The following is a 21020-nucleotide window of genomic DNA, read 5'->3' as shown; positions in this document are numbered from 1 at the left end:
TTTAAACCAACCTCAATGTCATCCAACAAAGAAGAAAGCAAATAATAACAAACACGCACACTTTGCTACACATACATACATATAAGTATGACATGCATATGTTCGTAAACAAATAAGGAAGTCGGCTTGTATGTGCATGTCCCAACAGCTGACTGGCTGCGCGCAAACAATCCCACCACCAATGTTATCAGCAATCAAGTGACAACAATAGCACAAATTTTCAGCCCAAATGGCAGGCTTTGGTTTCAATTAAAACGTTTCGGTCACGTTTTTCCCCGCCCATCCTTATGGCGCTTAATATAAACATTTAATTTCTTAACGACGTTTTGTCTACCATGGTGTACTGCAGAGTTGTTGTAAAATGTATGCATATGAGCAGACATTTGAGCTTGCTTCCCTGCAGGGGTTGTGACAACGTGTAGCCGGCCGGCTGGCCGTTAAAGGTTGAAGTGAAATGGCGGAACGGCAATGCCGACGAACACACCCAAGGTCGGCATCCACCACGCCCTAGATACGCCTCAAATTCATCAAATGTAGCAGGAGCACAGAAATTTATGCAGCCCAACGCCAACGCAGGTACGGAAATCCGTGAGAGAGAGAGAGCAGTGATAAAGCAGTAATTGAGCGCTGTGGACTGTGAATGGGCAGGGCTGGGCATGTAAATAATGAAAGAACCCTAAAACAGAGTGGCAATTTAATATTAAATAGTTACAAATCGACGACGCCTCCTGTTTGTTTTTGTTGTTCATACATTTGCTGCAGAGGGTTGTGCATTAATACCGTTAAAGCACAATGTGTTTGTAAATACAACCGTTTTACAAAGCTTAGTAATAAAAGGCAAAAGATTAATTTCAAATATTTAATATGTGACACCATTGTATTATTTTATTTAATGATATTTGTAATTAGTTAATACAAAATGTTTAATCCTCGCTACCACTTCGCACATCTGCATGTTTTTCACGTTCTTTTCCCACATCTTTGATGGCGCCTTTCGATTTCTTTTGCTCATCACCGCCACCTGTAGCCAAGCCATCGGACCACTTACCGCGCGGTATATCTGAGTAAGAGCTGGGATCCATGGGATCTGCCGGCTCAGCATCACTTCGTCCACGATGCCTGCGACTAGCGCCATGTTCACGTTCCTTATCACGGTCACGTCTTTGTTTTGCTATCGTGCGGTCTAAATCACGTGATTTCTGTTTGCGTTGTGGTGCTGCTGTAGTGCTAGTTACCGCTGTACTCTCCTGTAAGCTGGGAAAATCCTGCTTTGGCAAAGTTGGAGAGCGGGGTCGCATTGACGAACTTATGATTTCGTCTATTTCACGTTGATGTCGTGCAAGTTCTGTTTCTTGTGCATCATCACTATCGTCTGCGTGCTGTTCACCGTCACTACCGCCACCACCTTCTCCGCCAGCAGCCTCTTCTAATTGTCGACGAAAAACGGCAGCACTTTTCGTAACCTGCGATTTTGGATGTGTAGGTGGTAACCAAGAAACCAAATTTTCGGCAACACTGTAGAAATAATAACTGGCACAGCCAGGATCATAACGTTCAGCCCAGCCTTTGGGCAGCGGGTATTTGCGGCGTAAACGTTTATAGCGCCTCATATATTCACGGCTAGGTTCAGTTTTGCCATCACCCCAACGATTGACACAAAACAGTGTACATTTGTGCCATATATTGTATTTATTCGGACAACCGCGATGTCCGGTGGTAGAATTGGCCTCACCCATGCGCTCTTTCATGCGTTCCAGCCAGAAATTCTCCTCAACACGTTTGCTGCCCGCATCGGTGTCATATAATGGCGGATATTGATATTCTTCATGCGCACCTGCACGCTGTTCATCAGTATCCATTTCATCATAATCTTCGGCAATAACTTCTTCATTTTCCACTGGTACTGCCAACGGTGCATCTGTTTGATAAACAAAATTAATTTAAAAAAATCAATTATTTTTATACTTAAATGCATACTAACCCGGTTCCTTTGTTTTCGACTTTTGTACAAGTCCACGTTGTGCCAGGCGTTGAAGTAATGCTGGTGGTAAACTCATATTAATGAATACTTTAGTAGTGTTTACTTTTTTGGGCTATAAATGTTATTGTGTTTAGATTAAATTACGAAGTGAAGATAATTGCTGTAATGCGAAGCAATATAAACTTTTTCAAAACACTTTAGTTTTTACTTTACAGCTGTTTGGTGAACTGTCATTTCGACTTAAAAGGCTTTTGACAGGTAAATGACCGTGGGTGTGTTCAGTGCTTGTTGTTGAGAGCCTTAGGGTTGCATTTTCTGTAATTATATTTTACTAGTTCTTCAACATATTTTGAGGATAAAATAATATGTGTTTTTAAATATATGATTCTTGTAAAAATTGTAATAAATAATAACATTTTAATATAATATTTCTTTTGTGGCGGCTGTAATTTGTGAAATAATTTATAAATAAATAAAAGTGTACATATAAATGATTTATAATTATGTTTAAGAATTACAATACACCATTCAACTCATTTCTAAATATTGTCACTAATTTTAAAAATATTGTAATATATAAGTATAGCTGATAGCTTAGTGAGGCGGAGAAATTACAAATATTATAAACATAATAATAAAATTAAATCCTTACAAAATGATGATTTATAAATCTACCTGTCAATGCATCCCTGCAAAATTGGGAGCCTTCAACGAAATGAGCAACACGTGGAGCTTGCGAAAATACTCATTTAGTGTGGAGCAGTTGAGTGAGACGCATTTTGGAACGGACGGTAAAGAATATATTTAAAAAATGTGCCTTTGATAAATTGTGCTAACTGAACCATATTTTTGGCGTTATTTACAAAAATTGTACTTTTATTTACAGAATTTTCATACTGTTTTATCAGCGCGTTGTTTTTTGACATATTCATTGCTGTAACTCAATTTTGGGAGCGAATATCAATTGTATAGTTACCACGAAGCTGGAAATTTTCCACCGGTGCAATTGGTACTACAACTTTTAATTGTGGCGACGAAATTGTCACAATATTTTATATTGTGTACTTGTTCTTATATTACTGGACTGAGCTCGTGCACCAATACTTAAGTCACGCAATTTTTGAAATACATTTATTGCCAAGAACATTTATTTTACAAGAATAATATATAAATAAGCATTTAAAGTTCAATTACCTGTGCAAAATACGGCAATTGACTTCAACATTTCAATTAGTGCCAAACGATCATTTACATACGCGATTCTACAATAAATTTTAACGATGGCAACAACAACAACCAATGTGACCACTAATGGATTTACCAGTGCACCAGCTGAATCGGTAAAGGTAGAATCGGCAGATGTTAGCGCAAATGAATTGCAGGATGGCCTTTCATGTCACGAGCTTTTCGTTAATAGCGATGGTTTGACCTACAAGTATGTGTGCTTATGCGTTATAATTTTATCATTGCGTGTTAAATTAATTATGCGGTTATATTGTTTAGTGACTTTCTTATCTTGCCTGGTTATATTGATTTCGCCGCTGAGGAAGTGGATCTGAGCTCACCATTGACCAAGAGTATTACATTGCGTGCGCCGCTAGTATCATCCCCCATGGACACTGTCACCGAGTCAGATATGGCTATTGCCATGGCGGTAAGTGTTAATGCTTGTGGTTATTGAGATGTTAGTGTTGAGGCGCAGACGTATATATGTATATATACATATATTATAATATAAATATATGTATATATATGCGTTTTCATATATGTATATGATTTTGGTAAATGTTAAATTATTAATTGTTATGTTCATATTGTACAAAGCAAACAGTATTTAGGGGTAATTCAACTCATTCAGGCATACATATGTACATACATAGTTTAAATGTATGTTTGAATAAACTGAATTCGCAAAAGACTGTTTGCGTTGTATGTAAATTTGTCCATAGGTATATTTGTTTCGGTGTGGGTTAAAAGATTATTTGAATAACTAAATTTAATCTAATCTATTATTCGTTTGTTATTATTGTATATGTTTTTATATTTTGTTTACAACTATTTTCGTACTTAAAAATTATTTTTACTTTCAGCTCTGTGGTGGCATTGGTATTATACATCACAACTGCACGCCAGAATATCAAGCGAATGAAGTTCACAAAGTCAAGAAATACAAGCACGGCTTTATTCGTGATCCGTCGGTTATGTCGCCCGAGAATACAGTTGGTGATGTGCTTGAGGCGAGACGCAAAAACGGCTTCACAGGCTATCCCATCACCGCCGACGGTAAACTGGGTGGTCGCCTGTTAGGTATCGTCACATCACGTGACATTGATTTCCGTGAGAATCAGCCCGAAATTAAATTGGGAACCATAATGACCACCGAATTGATAACTGCCCCTAACGGCATTACACTGCCCATGGCTAATGCTATTTTAGAGAAAAGCAAAAAAGGCAAATTGCCAATTGTTAATGAAAATGGTGAATTGGTTGCGCTAATAGCGCGTACCGATTTGAAGAAGGCACGTTCTTATCCGAACGCTTCGAAAGACAGCAACAAACAATTGTTGGTGGGCGCTGCAATTGGCACACGCCCCGAGGACAAGGAACGTCTCAAATTGCTCGTCGAAAATGGTGTTGATGTAATTGTTTTGGATTCATCGCAAGGCAACTCAATTTATCAAATTGAAATGATTAAATTCATAAAGAACACTTATACGGGACTACAAGTGATTGGAGGAAATGGTAAGTAACAAACAGAAGTGAAGTAACAGAAACCTCTTTTGTGTACCTCAAGGTGGCAGTCTGTTACAAATTTGTGTTTTTTTTCCTAACTCCTCTGCAGTTGTGACACGCGCTCAAGCCAAAAATCTAATCGATGCTGGCGTAGATGGCTTGCGCGTTGGCATGGGCTCCGGTTCGATTTGTATCACACAAGAGGTTATGGCATGCGGCTGCCCACAGGCTACTGCGGTTTACCAAGTATCTACCTACGCTAAACAATTTGGTGTGCCTGTCATAGCCGATGGTGGCATTCAATCCATAGGCCATATCGTCAAAGCATTATCATTGGGCGCTAGCGCTGTCATGATGGGCTCGCTATTGGCTGGTACTTCAGAAGCGCCAGGTGAATATTTCTTTTCGGATGGTGTGCGCCTGAAGAAGTATCGCGGTATGGGTTCACTAGAGGCTATGGAACGACGTGATGCCAAAGGCGCCGCTATGTCACGTTATTATCACACCGAAATGGATCGTACAAAGGTGGCGCAAGGTGTCAGCGGCAGCATTGTCGACAAAGGTTCCGTTTTGCGTTATTTACCCTACTTGGAATGTGGCCTGCAGCATAGCTGTCAGGACATTGGCGCACGCACAGTCAGCGAATTAAGGTGTGTGCAATTAACTTTTTTAAGTTTTTGTTTTTCATTTTTGAAATTTTTTAAATATTTTTTTTTTTAATTAATATTTTTTAAATATTTTTTTTTAAATTAATATTTTTTAAATATTTTTTTTTTAAATTAATATTTTTTAATTAAATATTTTTTTTTTTAATTAATATTTTTTAATTAAATATTTTTTTTTTTTAATTAATATTTTTTAATTAAATATTTTGCATCTTTTACATAGAGCAATGATTTACAATGGCAAATTACGTTTCATGAAGCGCACTCATTCCGCACAAGTGGAGGGTAATGTGCATGGTCTCTTCTCCTATGAGAAACGTCTCTTCTAACAAACAGCTGCAACAAGTGTGCGCACTGATAAAGCGTTAATCGCAAGCAATGCGGTGCAAGTGCGCAATGGTGGGTTGACAGCATATTTGCAAAGGAATGGGGCGTACGAGTGCGGCGCAACGGCAACACATAACATATATAATAGAGCGGCAGATACAGCAACGGTACAGCGGCGTCAGCAGTAATATACAGAAACAAAAATTAAAAAAATTTAGTGTATCAACGGTTAACGGTTATGTTTTATGACATTTGCTACATTGCTTACATCAGTAGCTCTAGCAATAACATTTCCCACTGGCGTAATTTATTATATGAAAATACCGCCGTTGTGTTTACTTGTATAATTAGTTTTCACACGTTACTTCGTGTGCTTAGAGCAGTACTTAATACATAGAAAAACTTATAAATTTACAATTTTATACATTTATGCTTATTCAGCAATTATCGTTGTGTCTAATTCGGTTTACATACAGCTGTCACGTTGCTTTATATTAAATACGTGTTTTTGGCAATATTGTTATCATTTAGTTAAAATCCTTTGATCACACAATAGGATGGTTTAATTACAATCACATATTATTTGTTAAACTTTGCCACCTTTGCTGTATTTTTACTAAACTTTAGTAATAGCTATAAAAAGTATGATTATTTTTGCAGAAGATTATAAAATTTTACTAAGCAGCCTGTGTTAAGATTTGTAATAGTTGAATTTTCTCGAAATTACGCTAGCAGCTGACATAACGCTGTACTTTATTGGCAAGTATTCTTTGTTTTCCTAGTTTATACAATTATATTGTTAGAAATTTTTATAACTTTAAATACTTTATATACATATTTATGTAGATTTCTCAAAAATTTAGCAAAATTTAAACCTAAAACCTAGAAAATGTATGTATTTCACACATTTAGGTGTTTTAAAATTTATTGATGTTCACAACAAGCGCATACCTACCCACAATATTAGTAAATATGTATGTTGGAGAATTTTAAGCGTAGTGTAGGTCTAAATGTTTTTTAACGAGTTGCAGCAATGTCGTGGTGTACATCCAGCATGATGGCGCGCAGATGTCGACATACAATGTCGTTAACGCAATAGACTGTCAAGGAAAGTCGTCATAAGTGAAAGTACGGGTCTACGTAATCGGTGTAGACCCCGATTTTTATCCGGCCAAGGACCGTCAATCCGGCTGCATTTCTTCAAATTACTTCAGGAATGCTTTTGCCGCTGCAGCAACAACAAAGTAACACTACGAATTTGCCGCCATCTCTATTGCTCTAATAGACTTTGCATACATGGACCTATCTGCAAGCTGCTGTTATGTATGTTCATATATCTAACTGTTAATTAACAATTGCGTCTTAGCTGCACTTAAAATTCTCCATTATAGGCAAGAAAATTCAATTTATTGCAATTTATATAGAAAACAAATGAAAATCTATGTGACTACAATACCTTATAAATGTTAGCAATTATGTAATAAATACATAAATAATTCAATATAACAAACATATATTTCAATGTAACAACAAATGCCATTGTTTAATTTGTAATCTAACGTCTTGAATTACTTAAACAACCTCCGTTTTTGTTGTAATTTTTCTATTGAGGCTTTTTGTACGCTTTCGTGGGTAAATATTTACATACATATATGTATGTATGCATGTATATATAGGATATGTAATATCAGCAATGTTGGAACCGCATAGCAGCTGCTGCGGGGTTGTCAGGCGGCAACTTGCGCTTGTGCGTTGCTGCAAGCAGCTTATCCGTGAATTAGCGGAATGCACTCGGATTCACTGCGATTACTTTCGATTTCTAATGTGCATGAAAACAGCAAAAAAAAAAGTTATACATATGTTGTTGTTGTAGCAGCCTTGAAATTTATCACAAATACCACAATTGTTGGTGTTGCTGTTGGTTTTGTAATTGTTGTGGTTGCATGATGCATAATAAAAACAATATTGTTGTTGTTGTACTTAGCAATGTTATCGTTGCAGTATTAAGCAGAATTGTTATTCTTGTTGTTGTTGTTGCAAATAACAATGTTATTATGGTCGTTTTGTTGTTCTTGTTGTGGTGGGTGTTATATTACAACAATATTGTAGTTGCTGTACGTAGCAATATTGCTATTTCGTGTCTCGGTATTGTTTACTTAACATAGATTTGGAAGAACAAATAAAGAATTTTAAAATTAAGAACAAAGTCTTACTATTTTTTGCTTATACGTCGACCCCGCAAAAATGCAGAAAAAACCACAACAAAGTTCATCGCATATTTATCCTGACGACTGAAATAAACCGAGCCGAACTCGCGTATACCGAATAAGCTCATGTGGCAAAGCTATATTATATTTGTTTTTGTTATTTCTATATACATATGTATATGCACAACCACTTACTAATGATTGTCCTGCACATGGCGGCTGAGTTCGTCTCCCGCTCTCCCACCACATGAGTACTATATATATGTACATATGTATATGTATGTCTAAGTTTGTGCTGTTTGGCGAGTGGTTAATTTTTTTCGCTCTTCCGCTGAAAGGATGCTTGTTTAGGGTTTCTGTTCCGAAATTTCTGCATTCCTGTTCAAAATTGATAATCATTTGCATAAATATGGCGCGTTGCGTATGTATTTGTTATATGTGTGTGTGTGAATATTAGTAAGTATATTTGCATATACCTACACATATACTTACATATGTACATATATACACACAAATGTAGGTATATCTTTAACTCTTAAATCATAACACCTCCACTTTGGTGACTTTTCTTCGTATTTGTAAGTGGTGTCTAATACATTCTTTTTTCGCTGAATTTCTGTGAGTTTTATGTTATTTCTAGCTTGCGGGAAGATTACAAATCAGTTGGGGTGACTAGTATTAGTCGCAAACCTTCTTGTATAAAATGGATTTTAGCATCTGGTTCCCAAGTTGTGGAATTGTGCAGAGGCACTTTTATTGACAAACGTTTTGTGTTAACTACAGCAATTTGCTTGTCTTGTCAGCTGTTATTACTGTTGTATTTTGATTAAAATATAAAAAATAGGTCACCATAGCGTATACGCAACTCATCTTTGTTCTATAGCATCACACCCAAAAACCATCGAATTGATTAGCATTTGCTGTTGTTTTATTCATCTTTACTTAATCATACCCCTCGATCAGATATAAGTCCCGTTTAATGCAAATTCATCATCTGATTTAGCTTTAAGGCATATAGCTAAAGAAAAAATAAAAGCTATGGAGACAAAACTATAGGCGAAATTGGTCGTTGTTGTAGTAGCGGTTGTCTAAGCGAAATTGATTGTTGTTGTTATAGCGACCGAAAACATTCCGAAAGTAACTTCAAGAAATGGTGCCGAGTTGACAGTCCTTGGCTGGATAATATTTCAGGTCCGCTCCAGTTCCTTAGATCCGACTGTCGTGGGAACGGGCGGAAATTGGTAAACGGATACATTAATTCTGTGTTTTTTTAATTTTTTATGAATTGCTTTAGAAATTTTCAGAATTAGAGAATTAGTATGTAGTGTCTATGCAGTGCCGGCCCATCTATATAGATAAGTTAGGAAATTGCCTAGGGTGCAAGAATTTTAGGGCCACATTTTGGCTAATTTTTATACATATTTATACTCTTTAGGTCGCAAAATTTGGCATTGGCCTAGGGCGGTAAATTTTCTCGAAGCAGCCTTGTCTCTGTACTATATATCGCAAACCTATGAAGTAATACTTCTTGCAAAGCTGCTTACTTAAATACACAGCTAATACAATGAAATGTATAGAATTTTTTTTATTACGCACAAATGAACACTTTATTAAACCATACAGAAATAAAATGTTAATTCTGAATGAAAAAAGGACGTTATCATATACATATTATATCAAGCTTTCTTATTTTGCGCATCCGTACAGCCGTTGACAGCTAATTAGAAACGACACCTATTTTGAATTAAATAATGTTATTTTCCCAATCACGTATATTTATTGTATTTTCACTTATTTTATTGAAACCTATGTTAAACTTAAACCCTGATAGTAATATTGCTTCACATCGATTCTAAATTTACGTTATAAGACTCTGATAGCGCAGCAATGGTGTAGCTTGCCAGGCCGTTTTAATTTCATCACAAACATCCATACTTGGGATATTTTTGGTGTATATGGCTCTTTAACCATCTCCCAGATATGTTCTATAGGATTTAAGTCTGCGCTGGACGATTGTGTCAACTTAGACGTATGCTTTGAATTGTCATCTTCCTTATAACAAGGAAGGCAAATTTTCCTCAGCCAATGGCAACATGACATTTTTTAGGATGTCGACGCATTTCTCCTTATTTAAAATTCCATTAATCTTATGAAGTGGACCAACACCATTCCAGATAAAACATTCCCACACCATGATTGATCCTCCATCATACTCAACTACGCGTGGAATATAGCGAGGATCAAATTATTGAATTATTGGACGGCGAATATACCTTCGACCATCCGGAACTAAGCGATTAATTTTGGTTACATCGTTCCAAAGGATATACCTCCGTTGATTTGTTGTCTTAGACCAATAAGGGTTGGCAAAGCCTACGCGTCGTTTCTACGAATTTTAGTTCGAAGTGGGTTCCTGCGTGCTTCTCCGCCGTGAAGTCCAGATAAGACCAAACACCGGGAAATTGTTTTCTTGAATAGTTAGCCATTATAATCATCTTGAATTTCACGTAGAATGTCAGTGGAACTCTATTTTTGGGTATCTTCAAGAGATAGTGTTAATTCTGCGGTATATTTCTGTTGAAGTTTTTCGGATTTTTTCTTTGCGTGCAATATTAAAAATAGCTTTAAAATTCTGTATATGCTTAAGGACATTCAAACAAAATTTTTTTGAGCATTTGACCTTCTTCGAAATTTCTTTGCATATCTTTCCAGACCGACGAAGGTCATTCCTCATTAAAAAACTTCAATAATACATTTTTTTATATTTTAAACCACAACTTTGAAACACACCCTTACCAGAAATCAATAATATTATTAACAAAAATTAACACCTTAAGGAATTTTAATTCCTTAAACAAATGTTTCTAATTAGCTGTTAAGCTACAAATTAAATTAAAATTAAAAGAACTTTAACTTCACAACTACAAAACAGCGTGAATTTAGTAGTAAATGGAGTAAAACCAAAAACACCACCAAGAGTTTTAGGAATATAAGCCATCATCAACCACCTACAATAAAGGGAGCGTTTCTAATTAGTTGTCAATGTCTGTATGCATGTATGTATATATGTAAGTATAAATATTTACAATGACTTTAAAATTATTATTATAGTTGTGGTAATGGTATATTCCTCAAATGCTCTTAAAAATTCCTTCTTCCGATACGCGAGCGCAACTTTTATTGTGGTGAATTAGAAAAGGCGTACCTTCACATCTTTATACTAGCTACTCTGCTATTCTCTTCGGTTTGGTATATTTTTTGACGTTCTGCCATTTTAGCTTTCCTTAGAATAGTAAAAATTTCAGATGTCACATTGTCATATATATCTTCCGATTTAAGTGATTTAAGTTCACTGCAAAGCATTGCACAAAAAGTATCTTCCTTACTTAAATGCTCTTGCGCTTCTAATTCGTCTTCTAGTTCATTATCTGAGTCTACATCGCTTATATCACGCAGTCTTTTCTGAAATTCAAAATATTTGTAGGTAAGTTGAATAGCATATAAATTAGTTAGTGAAGACCACGTACTGTAGGAGAAAGTTCCGAATGTGATCGCTCCGTCTGAGATTTACTAAATAGTTTGATGTTTTTCTGAATTTATTGGTAAATAAATACAAATTCTTTAAATATATACAATATCTTCATAATTACCTACAGCAAATAGAATTACCTTTTCAGCTATCATAGGTCCATCGTTTGTAGAGCTCTCCTGTTTTATTTCACTTATGGGATCTCCATTCTAAAAATAAGAACTTTTCGTGAAACTTTGTATACATTAAAAAAAAATTATTTACTTGTCAATAATTATATTTTTAAACTACAACTGTCATATACGGCTAATCTTTAATAGTTTAAATATGTACAACACAAACATACGTACTTGTTCTGTAGGCTTAATAAATCGAAAAATTACGACGGGGTCCAAAAAGGTCATTTCATCATAGTAGAATAAACGCGGCTCATATCTAGAATCTCCGGATTCGGTGTTCTTTCTTTCAACTTTCTTTTTCTCTAAAAGGTAACTAGTACGCAAATGTTTTATTTTCTTCTTTACATCCTCCACTTTTCTTCCGAAGAATGTAGCGATTTCCCTCCATGCATTTTTCTTCAAGTCCATGTCTTTATATTCAGGGTTTAGACCGTTCCATAGGCACTCAGATTCTCTGTACATGGATAACAAATCGAAAATTTCCACCTGCCGCCACTGCATTCTCAACCTCTAGGGGTTTTGTATATACGTCAAACTATTTTTGTGGAGCACTACTTACATATACGCAAATGCCACTAATAGACACCAATATGTGCTACACATTAGTTTATATATTTAAATAATTGTTTTCTCTTCACTTGTTAAATGCTTAAACTGAGAAGTAAATAATTTTTTGAAATTATTAGTACGTTGTAAATAAAGTGCACATTTTACTTTAAATTCTTTGTCTTACTATTTACCTTTTTGTTATGATATTAAAATGTTCTTCAGATGTTTTTAGAATGTTATTCCCATCAAGATAAAGCCAGCGATGTTGGCTGCTACAGCTGATTGTGTCAGAATTGATGACTGTGGTGAAAATAACATTGAAAAGTGTTTGTTTGTTTTTTTTATTTAATAAAAACTTGTTAGTTTCCAGGTTTTATAGATTATTGGGAAGATGTAACAAAAATACGAAAACGTTACAGGTATTCCAAGATTATGTTATTTGGCCACCAACGCGTTAAATTCGTTTATTTCAATAAGTGCAATCGTTTGTCTACAATCCTTTTTAAATATAATTAATTCTGGATTTGGCTTCTTCAAGGATATGTAATAAATACTTTTGCTCGTTTTCGTGAAATTCTCTGGTTGGCCATTGCATTCTTTCTGCCTCCTCTTTCATTTTAAATTCGCAAATTCTTATATGCCCCATCTAAATCATAATTATTTCTCATTAGCAAATTTTTGTCTTTGTTTACTTATTATATGCAAAGAATTTATAAAATAATTCAAACGAACAAGAACAAAATGTGTGTTGGGTAAACGAAGTCTTCGTGAGTGTTTAGAAGGTAATTTTAAAACCTATTGTAAATCAACGCTGCTTTGGAGAATAATCTATGCCAAGTTTCGTGAAAATACCTTGTCAAGTAAAAAAAAAAATGATACAAAAAACTACTATTTTGAGAAGTCAGTTTGTAAGGCAGCTAAATTCTTTAGTAGTCCGATATCGGCGCTTCCGACAGATGAGTAGCTTCTTGGAAAGAAAAGGACTTGTGTAAAATTTCGAATAAATAACAAGAACTTCAGGACTAGTTCGCATATAAACAGCCGATTAGACAGCCGGACAATACTAAATCGCATCATTTGTATACAAATATACATATGTACTTTATATACTTTATAAGGTTTGCTAGTTGTTAGTTATGTGTTTACGCACTATAGTTTCTTTAATATTAGACAAATATAATATTAATTTAGAAGATTTTATTTTTGTGGTAGTGTAGAAAACACTTCGCAAATAGTGTTGGGTGCAGGATCGACTTAAAAAAGTCACCTTCATAAACAAACGTGCTTTCACATGGTTTTACTAGCCACTTTAGTAATCTCTTCGGGTTGGTACACGATTTGACGTTCTGCCATTTTCGCATTCCTTAGTATGGTAAAAATTTCAGATGTCACATTGTCATATATGTCTTCCGATTTAAGTGATTTAAGTTCACTGCAAAGCATTGCACAAAAAGTATCTTCCTTATTTAGATGCTCTTCCGCTTCTAATTCGTCTTCTAGTTCATTATCTAAGTCTACATCGCTTATATCACGCAGTCTTTTCTGAAATTCAAAATATTTATAGGTAAGTTGAATGGCATATAAATTATTTAGTGAAGACCACTTACTATAGGAGAAACCTCCGAATGTGATCGCTCCGTGTCAGAATTACTGAATATTTTGCGCTTTTTCTGAAATTATTGGTAAATAAAATATTTTTAAAATATATAGAATATCTTCATAATTATGTAAAGAAATTATAATTACCTTTTCATCAATCATATGTCTTTCGTTTGAAGAACGCTGTTTTTTCATTTCACTTAAAGGATCTCCATTCTAAAGAACGTAAGAATTTTTTTGTTAAATTTAAAAGACAAAAATAAACATGTCAATATTTTGTAAATACAATCGTCATAAATTGATAACAATATAAAATTGCTACAAATTCGGTTAATCTTTAATAAATTACTATTAACCAAATAAGTATCCAAGATATTTTTATTTGGCTCATATTTTATACATAAACAAAATGAGAATACGCACTTGTTCTGTAGGATTAAAAAATCGTAAAATTACGACAGGGTCCAAAAAGGTCATTTCATCATAGTAGAATAAACGGGGCTCATATACAGTTGATTCGGATTTCTTTCTTTCGACTTTCTTTTTCTCTATAACGTAACTAGTGCGCAAATTTTTTATTTTCTTCTTTACATCTTCCACTTTTCTCCCGAAAAATCTAGCGATTTCCCTCCATGCATTTTTCTTCAAGTCCACGTCTTTATATTCACGATTTAGACAATTCCATAGGCACTCAGACTCTCTGTACATGGATATCAAGTCGAAAATCTCCGCCTGCCTCCAATCCATTCTCAATCTTTTTGGGCTTTGTATGTATGGCAAACTATTGGCTTTGTGGAGCACTACTTACATATACGCAAATGTCACTAATAGACACCAATATATGCTACACATTAGTTTATATATTTAAGGTATTATTTTTTCTTCACTTGTTAAATGCTTAAACTGAGAAATAAATAATTTTTTGAAATTATTAGTACGTTGTAAATAAAGTGCACATTTTACTTTAATTTCTTTATCTTACTATTTACCTTTTTGTTATGATAATCAAATGTTCTTCAGAAGTTTTTAGAATGATATACGCATCAAGATAAATTTAGTAAGCGATGTTGGCTGCTACAGCTGAATGTGTCAGAATTGATGACTGTGGTGAAAATAACATTGAAAAGTGTTGTAAAAGTAAAATTACATTAAAACGGCTTTTTGATCTTTAAGGGATTGCAAAAATTCATGAAATTATTTATTAATTTTTGAACGTGTATTTAAATAGTTTGGGATGGGATTTATTTCGGTTCTACACATTTGCTTTGTATTACATAGTGCAAAATAATTCAATATTTAACTTCCGTCGAAATCGTTACATACATTCACACAATAAGAAATGGTTGCAACCAAATAAAAAATAAGTGTTACCATACTTTGTGAATAGAAAAATAAAAAAGAAGGATTACACCGTCAATACAAAAGTTATTATCGTGTGATGAGTAACGCAAACTCTCAAAATTTTGTTTCTTTTGACAAATCTTGATGTTGAATCGATAAAGTTTATTTTTCCAAGCGCTTTAGAAGGCCGTCAACACAAAAAAGGGGGTTCTGAGCGAAAGAACAGAAGATGTCTCACGCCCTGAACACATAGAGCGCAACAGACTGCAATCGACATCTGTCAAATATTAAAATACACACGTTCTTAAGGACACAGTTATTGAGACAGCTGCACAACTACATAACTGTGTCTATAAGAACCTGTGTATTTTAATATTTGACAGATGATCCGGGAGTCAGTGTTAGTGCGACCAAGGTTACCTCTTTGAAGCGCGGCCAAAGGCCGTCAACACAAAAACTGAAATCGTGGGATGCTATTCTAAAATTCACCCAAATGACCTTTTGATATCTTTAACACGTTGAGGACGGCGCAGTTTTTAATAGTCAGTTTCATCTATTTAAAATGTTTTAAAAAAACTCACAATTATTAAAAAATATATTTAAAAATTTGTTTTGATACCAAATTATTTTTTATTTTATTAAAAAAAAATGTCTTTTTGAATCAAAGACATTGACCCACCGGTGGGTACATGCATGTGATTGGTATATTAATAACTAGTGTAAAACTCATACATAGTTGGCCAGTTCATAATAATGAACAGAAGTAACAAAAATTCTACTGAAGGTATTGGTTAGGTGGTTCTAATTTATTTTAAATACTTATTCTTTAAATTGGATTATTTCATTATGTTTCTCTTGAATACTACCTTGACTTATATTCTTTTGAATTGCAATGTGAACTGAAAACATTAAAATTATGACATTACTTTCAATGTTAACAGATGCATTGCTCTCATTCACGGAAATGAAATTAGTATGCAAAATTATTAACCCTTTGTACATCGCTGGTCCCCTCTCAAGGGACATCGTAATTCTAGCATATCACTCAGATGTCCCCTCTCAGTGAACAATCAGGTTTATTAGTGATTACGGTGAATTGAATTTTGAGACATGCATGTTTACCTGAAGTTTAAGAAATTGCTTCAAAATATCGTAAAATTACTAAGATGACGTTCATGACACACCACAAGCTTGTCAAAACACTAATAAACCAATTCAAGCGCGATTTTCGTGTCAAGAATGCGCCCACCAACATCTTCTGTGGACAATGGATTAGGTAATAAATTACATATTCCAAATCTGAGACCAAAAAAACGAGACTGTATAGTATGTTCTGACAGGAAAATATCTGGTGGCAGGCTACAAACAAAGTTTTATTGTCAAACATATACGAACCAGCCCGCAATGAATATTAGGAAGTGTTTTAAAATGTATCATATTCTGTAAAATTATAAACAATAAAATATTAATTTTTTTTTTTAAATAAACATTCCTCGATCTCGACCAATTCATATCAGTCCAATATCATTATAATACATTACTTAGTTCTAAAATTATAATAAGTTATGCGAGGGATTGTAAATGTTTGTTTCTGCTGTAAAGTGGCACTGAGTAGCTGAAAGCCAACGTCCGAAATCGTGCGGAGTGCAAAGGTTTAAGTGTAATAGATTCAAATTATCTACAGCACTTGCACACCAAATGCGTTTTAAAAGCTCACTTCAACTCTGATATACATAATATCACAATTCTTAACAAACAAAAAAACCGCGTAGCTTTGTCATATAATTTTTTATTTTAATTCTACACTTTCTTTGTAATGCTTTAGTTTCTGTTAAAACTTTTGCTTTCATTATCGGATTGATAATTCCTTTGACGGTCCGCAATCTTTGCGTTTTTCACTGCAGTGAAAATTTCGGATGTCACATTGTCATAGGTCTCTTCGGATTTTAGCAATTTAAGTTCGCTACAAAGCATAGCACAAAATGTGTCCTCTTTGTATGACCTTGTCTGGCTTTTTGTAACCTTTTGGGTCTGCTCTTTCAACACATCATTGACAAGTAGACGTCTTTTCTGAAATCGGTATAACAAGACATGAATGTATATTATATTCAATAATATCATCTAATATTTGAAACTTACGATAGGTTTTGACTCAATTTGGATCATACTAAGAGAATCATCTGAATCGAGAGGTACTTTCTGTAAATGTAGCAGAAGAAATTAGATTGATGCACTTTAAGTATTACAAAATGTGTTAGTAGTCTTACTATTGTTCCTAACTCTGCGTGAGGTGACGCACGATCACTGTCAGTGTCACTAGAATCCATACGTTGCCTCTAAAATTTAAATTTGTAGGTTGAATTTATAAAAAAAATTCAAGTTTATTACGTTTAAATATGTACCTTTCTATCGCTGAGAGTTAAATCATGTTTCGGTGAACTGCCCTTAGATTCGCCTAACGGGTCGTCGTTCTATAAAATTAATAAACATATTAAGTTATTCAAGTTTAAATAATAATATTGTGAGTATATAAAACATACATTTTCCTGTTCAGTGTATTTCCGTAAAGATACAACAGGAGCTAAAAAATCCATCTGCTGGTAATAATATAAGCGTGGTTCGTATGTTGGGATACCATGTTTATTTTTACTGGCCTCAACCTTTTTCCTTTCTGCAGAGTAACAATTGCGTAAATGTTTCATCTTTTTCTTTAATTCATCAACTTCCTTCCCGAAATGTATGGACAGCTCTATCCATGCACTTTTCTTCATATCTGGTTGCTTATAATCTGGACTGAAGCAATTCCATAGACATTCATATTGTCTATATATACTGAGCAATTTAAGAACTTCTGTATGTCGAAAATCCATTTCGAATAAGTATATAACTTTTGCTTTCCGGTATTTTAAAATTCAGTTAATCTGCGATAGGAAGTTATAGGATAGGAATATCTCTCTTTACGTATTTCAGTGTCAATTATAAATTGTGCGCCAGCTGTACTAGCAACTTTTTCTAGTAGCGTATTTTAAACAATATAAAACAATTTTATAGTATTCAAATTAGCAAATATATTATGAAATTAACACTTTTATCCAATTGCACCTTGTTTATTTAGCTACGATTTGGCTTATGAATAAATTATTAAGGAAATTCACAAACATTTGAAGTAAATACTTTTTATCGCCAGCCAAACAACAATAAACTGACAGCTTGCTCGTGGAACGACATTTTGATTGACTAATATGACGTTTGTACAAGCAAGCAATATGCTTCGTCATTTTTTATGCCATGCTAAGCGATAAAATACATATTTACACACACCTGCGGTATTACCATGAAATTCACTTTTAACTGAAGCGGAGCTTCTAAGTTTTATATTAACTGTTGGTCGCATTATTTAGAGAATGCGTAAATTGCATAAATCTACAAATAATTTTAAATTTTTTGTTTATAATACATAAAGTATTATTTTTTTAAAATATATTTAAAAATATTTCCTCAATCTGACCACCCTGCACTTGGTACGGTAAACTGATTCCAGAGAACGTATAACAGAGAACGTTAACATAACGTTTATAATATGATAAACGTTCTCTGTCTATATTATACGTTCTCTGGCGAAATGTAACGAATTCAGGTAAGTAAAACGAATTTAAAATAAAACAGTAATTTATGTTCTCACTTTTATTTGCAATATTTTTGATTTCAGTTATTATTTATACATTATATTATACATATATCTATATCTATGTTATTTTTCTGCTTTATTGCTATGGTTAAATAATATTTGATAATGTGTTTATTTGTAACTTACACATGTTTAACTATTTTGTTTATCATTTGATTTACGCTTTCAACTCACTTTCTTTTATTTTCAAATCAACGCTTGTAAAATATTTACAAATGGACAAGTTACTTTCTAGACACTAGCTTTTTAGTTTTTTAATTTGTTTTATTTAATTTGTTTTATATATATTTTTTTTATTTATTAATTTTTTTATTTAATTTGTTTTTTTATATTTAATTTATTTTTTAATTTAATTTTTTTGGTTTATTAGATTCTTTACTCTAATTTTTTTTAAATTCTTTTTATTTTATTTTTGCCTTAATTTTTCTTATTTTAATTTTATTTTTCAATATTGTATATTAATTTTATATTTTCACTTTAGTTATTTTATTTTACTTTTTCAATTTGTTTATTTGATTTTTTTTAATTTTCTTTTAAATTGTGCATTTATAATATTTTTAAGAATTATCCTTTTTTAATTTTAATTTCCACTTCTTTTCTGATTTTAATTTTAATTTTCATTTCAAGTAATTTATTTATTTATTTTTTATTTAGTTTTTTTTTGGTTTTATCTTTAAAAAATTTGTTTTACATTTTTATTTATATTTATTTCTTAATTATTTAAGTTATTTTATTTTTTTATTTTATTTAAGTTTTTAATATGATCTATGATTTTAATTTTTTAAATGCTAGTTTTTTAATTTAATCGTATAAAATTTTTTAAAATTAAAATTACGTTTATATTGTATTTATTTTATTTTAATTAAATTATTTATTTAATTTAATTTATCTTTAAATTTTATTTTATTTTAATTTTTATATCACGTTTATCTTTTTATTTAAATTTTTTTGTATTTTAATTAATTGATTTTTTTATTTATGTTTATTTTTTATTTCTCGCTTATATATTTATATTTTATCTGTTTTTTTTTTTTTTTAATTTTACTATATATTTATATTTAAGGGGTATTCTAGTTCACAATATATCGATTTTTTTATATTTTGAAAGTTTATCTTCTCAATAATATGATTACAATAGGATTTTTTAAAGAATTTTCGGAGATATATATACATACATATGTGTGTGGGTATTTTGCTGACCCGGCATCCAAACTGGTTTGGTGGGAACTAATCAATTAAAAGACATTACCAAGCTTTAAACGAGTTTTTTCGAAGCTGTCTTTTTCAAATCGATATCCACGATTTCTCAGATTCTACGGGATCGATTTCCCGAACCAACTCACCAAATCTTATTTCTTTGTCTGGATTTATCCATATTCCCAAAGTTACATGTTTTACGACTTTTTTAATTCTAAATAGTAAAATAGGGTCGTAAGAAATTGGTTTTCTTCCTCAGGCAGTCGCCATTGTGTGAACACAAAATATTTTTTTTTATTATAATAATTGTTTTAATTGATTTTAATTGTATTTTTAGTGTTTTCATTCGGTTTTAGGAAGAATATGAATCATATGACAAGCAATTGTATAATTTAAATGTCAAAGTGGAAATTGGTGGCCTGGATTATCTAACGGTAAAACAAGAAGTCATTGCGGCGATAGAGAGTGCTCTTGGGGAGGCAGTGTCAGACCCGCAAATAAACATCTTCCCATCCAACTTTAGAGAGCAGTTCAGAGCGCGCCTAACATTACCAAGCACAAAAGTAGAAATACCGAGAAGACAGAGGAGAGTCAAATTGTGATGGATCAGTTGTAGGCTACATTTTAAAGAAAACGACTAAAAGATGCTTGCGCTGTTTCGGATCAGGACACTTAGCCAGATAGAAGAGGACAATGAATATGTATAAAATGCGGCCATAGAATGCACAGAAGCTAAGCACGACCAAACTGAGCACTTTTTGGGCTCAAGCAAATGCACAGTTTTTAAAGACTTCTTAAAGAAATGAAAGTCCTGCAAGACAATATGCACAGATGTAAAACTACTGAGACACTCCTGACTCAGATGACGACGGAGCGTTATTACGAAATGGATAGTAGAAAACGGAACGTCTGTAAACTAAATATCGATACACCAATCTCAGAAATGAAGAAGACAAAAGCGCGCTGCTTATTGGTGGACAGAAAACATTGCGTAGCTAAGAAGAACGTCACTTAAGGCGAGTATA

General features: G+C 33.2%; 4 protein-coding genes across 12 annotated transcripts; 1 reads left to right on the top strand and 3 right to left on the bottom strand.

Annotated features, from left to right (window-relative positions):
- Positions 1–845: 845 nt before the first annotated feature.
- Positions 846–2222, bottom strand: LOC126757968 (uncharacterized). Its single transcript, XM_050471909.1, has 2 exons — positions 1982–2222; positions 846–1918 (listed from the first exon to the last, which is right to left on the bottom strand). The coding sequence occupies exons 1-2, from the start codon at positions 2055–2057 to the stop codon at positions 924–926; spliced, it is 1071 nt and encodes a 356-aa protein (XP_050327866.1). The 5' UTR covers positions 2058–2222; the 3' UTR covers positions 846–923.
- A 432-nt stretch (positions 2223–2654) lies between these two features.
- Positions 2655–5921, top strand: LOC126757967 (inosine-5'-monophosphate dehydrogenase). Its single transcript, XM_050471908.1, has 6 exons — positions 2655–2772; positions 2868–3416; positions 3485–3635; positions 4072–4723; positions 4824–5364; positions 5603–5921. The coding sequence occupies exons 2-6, from the start codon at positions 3262–3264 to the stop codon at positions 5706–5708; spliced, it is 1605 nt and encodes a 534-aa protein (XP_050327865.1). The 5' UTR covers positions 2655–2772; positions 2868–3261; the 3' UTR covers positions 5709–5921.
- Positions 5922–9478: 3557 nt separating this feature from the next.
- Positions 9479–14871, bottom strand: LOC126758231 (uncharacterized). Of its 9 annotated transcripts, none has more exons than XR_007666834.1 (6): positions 12362–13462; positions 11793–12275; positions 11568–11651; positions 11441–11503; positions 11000–11375; positions 9479–10921 (listed from the first exon to the last, which is right to left on the bottom strand). XR_007666834.1 is itself a non-coding variant. In XM_050472362.1 (6 exons), the coding sequence occupies exons 2-6, from the start codon at positions 12120–12122 to the stop codon at positions 11138–11140; spliced, it is 612 nt and encodes a 203-aa protein (XP_050328319.1). In that variant the 5' UTR covers positions 12123–12275; positions 12362–13462; the 3' UTR covers positions 9479–11137. The 9 variants fall into 9 exon arrangements, 8 of the variants coding, with proteins under 8 accessions (XP_050328319.1, XP_050328317.1, XP_050328314.1 ...); XM_050472362.1 differs by having other exon boundaries at positions 9479–11196; positions 11300–11375; XM_050472360.1 differs by lacking the exons at positions 11441–11503; positions 11568–11651; positions 11793–12275; positions 12362–13462 and adding exons at positions 13778–13840; positions 13917–13985; positions 14193–14672; positions 14759–14871 and having other exon boundaries at positions 9479–11375.
- A 2008-nt stretch (positions 14872–16879) lies between these two features.
- LOC126758925 (uncharacterized) lies at positions 16880–18322 on the bottom strand. Its single transcript, XM_050473376.1, has 5 exons — positions 17651–18322; positions 17513–17581; positions 17378–17446; positions 17250–17309; positions 16880–17180 (listed from the first exon to the last, which is right to left on the bottom strand). Exons 1-5 carry the CDS (start codon positions 17978–17980, stop codon positions 16932–16934), a joined length of 777 nt encoding a protein of 258 aa, XP_050329333.1. The 5' UTR covers positions 17981–18322; the 3' UTR covers positions 16880–16931.
- Between the last annotated feature and the right edge of the window lie 2698 nt (positions 18323–21020).

The sequence above is a fragment of the Bactrocera neohumeralis genome, chromosome 5, assembly GCF_024586455.1.
Source record: "Bactrocera neohumeralis isolate Rockhampton chromosome 5, APGP_CSIRO_Bneo_wtdbg2-racon-allhic-juicebox.fasta_v2, whole genome shotgun sequence".
Classification (NCBI taxonomy): Eukaryota; Metazoa; Arthropoda; class Insecta; order Diptera; family Tephritidae; genus Bactrocera; species Bactrocera neohumeralis.
Note: the sequence above shows the minus strand (reverse complement) of the source record. Positions and strands in the feature narration are given on the sequence as shown.

Bases quoted from the DNA above. Each gene is read 5' to 3' on its own strand.
- LOC126757968 (XM_050471909.1), bottom strand. From the start codon at position 2,057: ATGAGTTTACCACCAGCATTACTTCAACGCCTGGCACAACGTGGACTT. The intron at 1,919-1,981 runs GTTAGTATGCAT...TTTATCAAACAG, and splicing joins GTCGAAAACAAAGGAACCGG to ATGCACCGTTGGCAGTACCA.
- LOC126757967 (XM_050471908.1), top strand. From the start codon at position 3,262: ATGGCAACAACAACAACCAATGTGACCACTAATGGATTTACCAGTGCA. The intron at 3,417-3,484 runs GTATGTGTGCTT...TATATTGTTTAG, and splicing joins AGCGATGGTTTGACCTACAA to TGACTTTCTTATCTTGCCTG. The intron at 3,636-4,071 runs GTAAGTGTTAAT...TTTTACTTTCAG, and splicing joins ATATGGCTATTGCCATGGCG to CTCTGTGGTGGCATTGGTAT.
- LOC126758231 (XM_050472356.1), bottom strand. From the start codon at position 12,122: ATGCAGTGGCGGCAGGTGGAAATTTTCGATTTGTTATCCATGTACAGA. The intron at 11,504-11,567 runs GTAGGTAATTAT...CAATAAATTCAG, and splicing joins AAAAGGTAATTCTATTTGCT to AAAAACATCAAACTATTTAG. The intron at 11,376-11,440 runs GTACGTGGTCTT...TTTGAATTTCAG, and splicing joins ATTCGGAACTTTCTCCTACA to AAAAGACTGCGTGATATAAG.
- LOC126758925 (XM_050473376.1), bottom strand. From the start codon at position 17,980: ATGGATTTTCGACATACAGAAGTTCTTAAATTGCTCAGTATATATAGA. The intron at 17,582-17,650 runs GTATGTTTTATA...TTAATTTTATAG, and splicing joins AATACACTGAACAGGAAAAT to AACGACGACCCGTTAGGCGA. The intron at 17,181-17,249 runs GTAAGTTTCAAA...TACCGATTTCAG, and splicing joins AAATTGAGTCAAAACCTATC to AAAAGACGTCTACTTGTCAA.